Source organism: Wyeomyia smithii, chromosome 2, assembly GCF_029784165.1.
Source record: "Wyeomyia smithii strain HCP4-BCI-WySm-NY-G18 chromosome 2, ASM2978416v1, whole genome shotgun sequence".
Lineage (NCBI taxonomy): Eukaryota > Metazoa > Arthropoda > Insecta > Diptera > Culicidae > Wyeomyia > Wyeomyia smithii.
The window spans coordinates 106,969,715-106,975,479 of record NC_073695.1 but is presented as its reverse complement, the minus strand read 5'-3'; the positions used below and the strand labels follow the sequence as shown (position 1 = coordinate 106,975,479).

Genomic DNA, 5,765 nt, shown 5'->3' with positions numbered 1-5,765 from the left:
GTTCTGGGTCAAATATGCAGTTTGAAATTTTGATGTCTTGGCGTAGAAAAGCTGGGAATGTGTCATATAATTTCTTTATTTGTCTTGTTTTGGCAATTATTTTTGTAAATACGAGCCTACATCAAAATTGGATAACACATTCTGTGAGATAAGTGTGTCTGATTGTATAGCATAACGCTCATATTTCCATGATCTTCTTGATCTTTTCACTAGTGGTGAAGCGATTTTGTATTAATTTGACGGCTTTGAAATAATAAGATTTCAACTAATCAAAAGGATTTTAGGAACTCCCGGAATGAACAGCGAAAGCGCATATACTCGTCAGCACTGCACTACGTATTTAAAACAAAAAAAAACACATTTATGATAAGGCTTCCACGAAACGTGTTTCAATGTCATCTCGTTGGTCATGAATATTTCGCGATAACAGAGACAAAAGTATGAAGCAAAAGAAAAAAGTTCTAACATGAATAAAATGCATCTCGAGTCATAGTTCTGAGCGTAAGACTATGGTACACAGTACTGGCCCAATTTTATCCGACCCTGTGTGAATTTTGTGTGAGCTTTAGCACATAAAATATTTTGATGGCACAAATCAAGCTGAGCTAAGCTGAGAACTGATAGAAATGGAACAACGCTGTGGTTAGATAAGTTTTGCCTACGTCTGGCAGCGATATCGTCAGACGAAAAAAAACTCCCTAGTATGCTACTAGCGGGGATTTTCGAGTACCAACTTAAATTTCTACGGTATATAAGCAAATTGCACAGAGTCAACATAATTCAGTTGTAATTAAAATTTCAGAGTACCGCGAGGCGGCTACCAAAATGAAGGGTGTTAATACGCTTGCTTTTATTTCTTCATTGTTTTTCATCCAATCTGCTACAACGGTCGAAGTTACAACAGTTAAAACGGTTCAAACGGAAACATCTAATGAAACAGTCGGCTTCGAAGTCTTGCTCGCCAAGATGGACTATTTGGAGTACAAGTTTATGGAGCTGGAGTATGATATAAAGGAACAGAACGAGTTAATGGCACGGAATCAAGGTCATCTCGAAAGGAGCAACGAAGGAATGGCGTGGATGGTAACGCGCTTAGATGAAGCACTTGGGCGGAACTTCACACAGGTGTTAAGCCAATCGTGGAAGATTTTGCAGCAGCAAAAAAGTTGCTCAAATCACGAAAACTTACGCAAAGCTATATTCAACTTAAAACCCATTAAGGGACCCTCCGATAACGTGCGGATGCTTTTTGATTTGCATCAATTCAAAGTCCGAGGTCCATACGATTCCTGTACTGCCGAGCCAAGCAAAATATCCGGAAAGTATCTATTGCAACCGTTCATGGAGGATGAACCATTTGTGGGCTTCTGCGAGCAAACGAAGTTTGGTGGAGGCTGGATGGTGATCCAACATCGGTACGACGGATCACTGGACTTCTATCGCAACTGGACCGAATACAAACATGGTTTCGGTGATGCTGATAAAGAATACTGGATTGGTTTGGAATTGTTACACAAGATAACTTCAGCGAAAACTTACCAGCTGTTAGTTGAATTAGAAGACTTTCTTGGAGACTTCAAGTATGCTAAGTATTCCGATTTTGAAGTTGGCAATGAAACAGAGAAGTACATTCTGAAGAAAGTAGGTACTTACACTGGAACTGCGGGAGATTCACTGACGTATCATAAAGGAATGAAATTTACCACACTGGACAGTGACAACGATGCCAATGCTGCTAACTGTGCAGAGTCAAGTAGCGGCGCTTGGTGGTACAATAACTGTCTCCATAGGTATGTGAAATACATGTTTGCTCGCAACGAACATATTATTTAATGATTTCTTTTCCAGTAATCTTAATGGAAAATACATGAACGCGAACGATGTAAGATCAGTTACATGGTATCATTATAAAAGTGCTCACTATGGGTTAAAGTACAGCAGAATGCTGATTCGAGAGGTGAACTGAAAAAAACATCGCGCTCCACGAGTTTAAGTGAGCATTGAACTCTTGAACTCAATTTTTTCACTAGTGATGAAAGTGAATTGAATGATCACAAAGTTATGTTGATTCAGTTGAAAAATGTGAAAATAAAACAAATATATCATATAAATTCAGAATTATTATCTAATTAATCTAACATCTTTTTTCATGGAAACCGTCAACTAATTTACAATCAATAAACTACTCACTCATATCTATTCCCTAGAAACGTTGATTCTGCCTGTCACGTTTTATCAAAAAGTGACGAGAAAGCGATGGTTTTATGATGATCGGTGACATTCCATCGCTTTATTGCTGCAGCATATTTCGTTATCATCAATTTGTGGTACTAAAACCGACTCCGATCTCCGGCAAAAAATGTTTTCGTGTGGCAAAGAGAAGCTCTAACATTTTCCCCATGCAATGTTGCTTCCAGGGGAATTGAAAAATGAAATATGACCTGTGCTGGTCACAAACAGTCCGCTTATTGATGGGTTGGATGATGAATTTATGACAAGAGTTTGCGGTAATATTTTTTACAACCATACTGTCGACCAAACGATAAACTCGTCTTCTCAGTGTGGCCCCTATGATCGTAGAGCACGGTAAAACGACTTTGGTAGTAACTTTGTGCAGGACGCTAGATTGGCTGGAAAAACAGCCTAGTTTTGTCATTCATTAGCTATTCTTACCTCCTAGTTATAATTTTTCGTGAACTTTCCCGTCTTAATAGCAGCCATTTAAACCATGTTGAGGAAAGATGGTTCCGATGATTAATCATCCAGTAAAACCTGTCATTATTTCATTGACTTACTGTTACTTGTCCTAGTTTACTGTCTAAAAGCTTAACTTAGTTTGGTTCACTCAGTGCTTACCAACAATGCCACCATAAAAAGTTGATTTTTCGCCACCACTTGGCCCACAAGCGGTGCTCTAAGCTCCGACAGCTAATTGTTATTCAGTGTACGCTATCCGCATCAACAGTAGCCGACAAGTCCTTCAGCAGTATAAATGAGGAAATTATCATACTTTCACTAAAGCCATTACCAGGTTTTTGTCTTACCGTCAGGCAAATGACGGCGAACTTTCATCCAACAATCAACCATTCAGCGAAAATGTGTTATTATTGTAGCCCGAGAAAATACGAAGTGTGGCGTGAGCGGAAGTGGCATGGAGGAGAAAAATGTTTTCTTGTTTTTTCGCGTTTTTTTACAAGCCAAGAATGGAAAAAATAGACTCATCGGAAAGAAGTTGTGGAAACAAAAAAACACAAGCGAACACGATTCGGGAGAACTCAATCCTAACCGAACGGAGCGGCCAGCGGAAACAACCGACTATGACGCGGCGGTGTGAGCTGGGAATAAAAGTTCATTCTTCATAAATTACAACTTAACTTTTGCAAATGATGTTTCTTCATCAGTGGATCGCTGTAACGGTAAGAAAATCTGCTCCTGAACCAATCTCTTTCCCCTGTTTCGTATGTTCTGCATCGCAATCTAGAATGAACTGGATTTAACAATTTTTTTTATAAATATATTCAATTCAATGGAGTACGTCAGATACTAGCTATGCATTCCCAAAAGTTGCAGAAAGATATATAAAGCATCCTTGAAAAGTACTTCTTCAGCTGTCTGTTAGTAGACAGCGGTTTTGCTTCAACAGCTTTAACCCAATTGTTTTGCTTTTCCGAACTCAATCAAAATTTTCCACTCTAGAGACCAACGCGAAGAACCAAGAGCATAATCTTTCTATCGCTGTGCACCCGTTTTCATATTATGTGTTTCTTTCAGCGCCACCATTTTCACTCCAACAAGCGCCAAAACCAAGGCACGATGTAACGAAAGTTTCCGAACAACTGTCGGAAACGACGCGTATAAGTTAGCTAGTAAAAGCAAAAAAAAGGCAAGTAGAACTTTCGAATTTTCATTTTCGACGCCGTTATGGGAAACAAAAATCATTTTCCGTACTTCGCGATGGAAACGAAAATTGTGGGAACAAGTTTTGAAACAAGGATAAGCAAACAATCGCGAAATCCAATAACAACAGGGTCAACTTTTCGCATAATAAGCCAACGCAGAACGATTTCTGTTTGCTGGTGGAGAATTCTGGGGGACTTTTCATTTGTAAAAACGCGATGTATCATACATCCTTCGGGCGGAGGGAGTTTGATCGAAGATTTACGCACTTATTAACAGTATACTTAAGATACTATTAAATGCTCAGATAGCGTGATTTTTTCTTAAAATTAAAAAAAAAAACTATTCATTGCACTAAAAAAGTAGATCGGTGCAAATAAACATGAACATCAGTTAAAATTCGAACACAATTTCGAACTTGAAAACGAACATGAACTTGAACTTACACTTTACATGGACATGAACTCGAATTCGAACTGGAACTTACACTTGAACTTGAAAATGAACTTGTATTTAAACATGAACTTGAACTTGAGCATGAACTTTAACTTTAACTTTAACTTTAACTTTAACTTTAACTTTAACTTTAACTTTAACTTTAACTTTAACTTTAACTTTAACTTTAACTTTAACTTTAACTTTAACTTTAACTTTAACTTTAACTTTAACTTTAACTTTAACTTTAACTTTAACTTTAACTTTAACTTTAACTTTAACTTTAACTTTAACTTTAACTTTAACTTTAACTTTAACTTTAACTTTAACTTTAACTTTAACTTTAACTTTAACTTTAACTTTAACTTTAACTTTAACTTTAACTTTAACTTTAACTTTAACTTTAACTTTAACTTTAACTTTAACTTTAACTTTAACTTTAACTTTAACTTTAACTTTAACTTTAACTTTAACTTTAACTTTAACTTTAACTTTAACTTTAACTTTAACTTTAACTTTAACTTTAACTTTAACTTTAACTTTAACTTTAACTTTAACTTTAACTTTAACTTTAACTTTAACTTTAACTTTAACTTTAACTTTAACTTTAACTTTAACTTTAACTTTAACTTTAACTTTAACTTTAACTTTAACTTTAACTTTAACTTTAACTTTAACTTTAACTTTAACTTTAACTTTAACTTTAACTTTAACTTTAACTTTAACTTTAACTTTAACTTTAACTTTAACTTTAACTTTAACTTTCACTTTCACTTTCACTTTCACTTTCACTTTAACTTTAACTTTAACTTTAACTTTAACTTTAACTTTAACTTTAACTTTAACTTTAACTTTAACTTTAACTTTAACTTTAACTTTAACTTTAACTTTAACTTTAACTTTAACTTTAACTTTAACTTTAACTTTAACTTTAACTTTAACTTTAACTTTAACTTTAACTTTAACTTTAACTTTAACTTTAACTTTAACTTTAACTTTAACTTTAACTTTAACTTTAACTTTAACTTTAACTTTAACTTTAACTTTAACTTTAACTTTAACTTTAACTTTAACTTTAACTTTAACTTTAACTTTAACTTTAACTTTAACTTTAACTTTAACTTTAACTTTAACTTTAACTTTAACTTTAACTTTAACTTTAACTTTAACTTTAACTTTAACTTTAACTTTAACTTTAACTTTAACTTTAACTTTAACTTTAACTTTAACTTTAACTTTAACTTTAACTTTAACTTTAACTTTAACTTTAACTTTAACTTTAACTTTAACTTTAACTTTAACTTTAACTTTAACTTTAACTTTAACTTTAACTTTAACTTTAACTTTAACTTTAACTTTAACTTTAACTTTAACTAGTTTAAGTTTAAGTTTAGGTTCAAGTTTAAGTTCAAGTTCAAGTTCAAGTTCAAGTT

The 5,765-nt window shown here is 33.7% G+C and overlaps 1 protein-coding gene across 2 annotated transcripts; it reads left to right on the top strand.

The window, feature by feature from the left end:
- The first annotated feature begins 687 nt into the window (after nucleotides 1–687).
- Nucleotides 688–2,118, top strand: LOC129722320 (microfibril-associated glycoprotein 4-like). Of its 2 annotated transcripts, XM_055675670.1 has the most exons (3): nucleotides 688–747; nucleotides 803–1,790; nucleotides 1,849–2,118. In XM_055675670.1, exons 2-3 carry the CDS (start codon nucleotides 826–828, stop codon nucleotides 1,964–1,966), a joined length of 1,083 nt encoding a protein of 360 aa, XP_055531645.1. In that variant the 5' UTR covers nucleotides 688–747; nucleotides 803–825; the 3' UTR covers nucleotides 1,967–2,118. The 2 variants fall into 2 exon arrangements, with proteins under 2 accessions (XP_055531645.1, XP_055531646.1); XM_055675671.1 differs by lacking the exon at nucleotides 688–747 and having other exon boundaries at nucleotides 784–1,790.
- The last annotated feature ends 3,647 nt before the right edge of the window (nucleotides 2,119–5,765 follow it).

Excerpts from the sequence above, each read along its gene's own strand:
- LOC129722320 (XM_055675670.1), top strand. The coding sequence starts at position 826 with ATGAAGGGTGTTAATACGCTTGCTTTTATTTCTTCATTGTTTTTCATC. Across the intron at positions 1,791-1,848 it reads TACAATAACTGTCTCCATAG|TAATCTTAATGGAAAATACA; the intron begins GTATGTGAAATA and ends TTTCTTTTCCAG.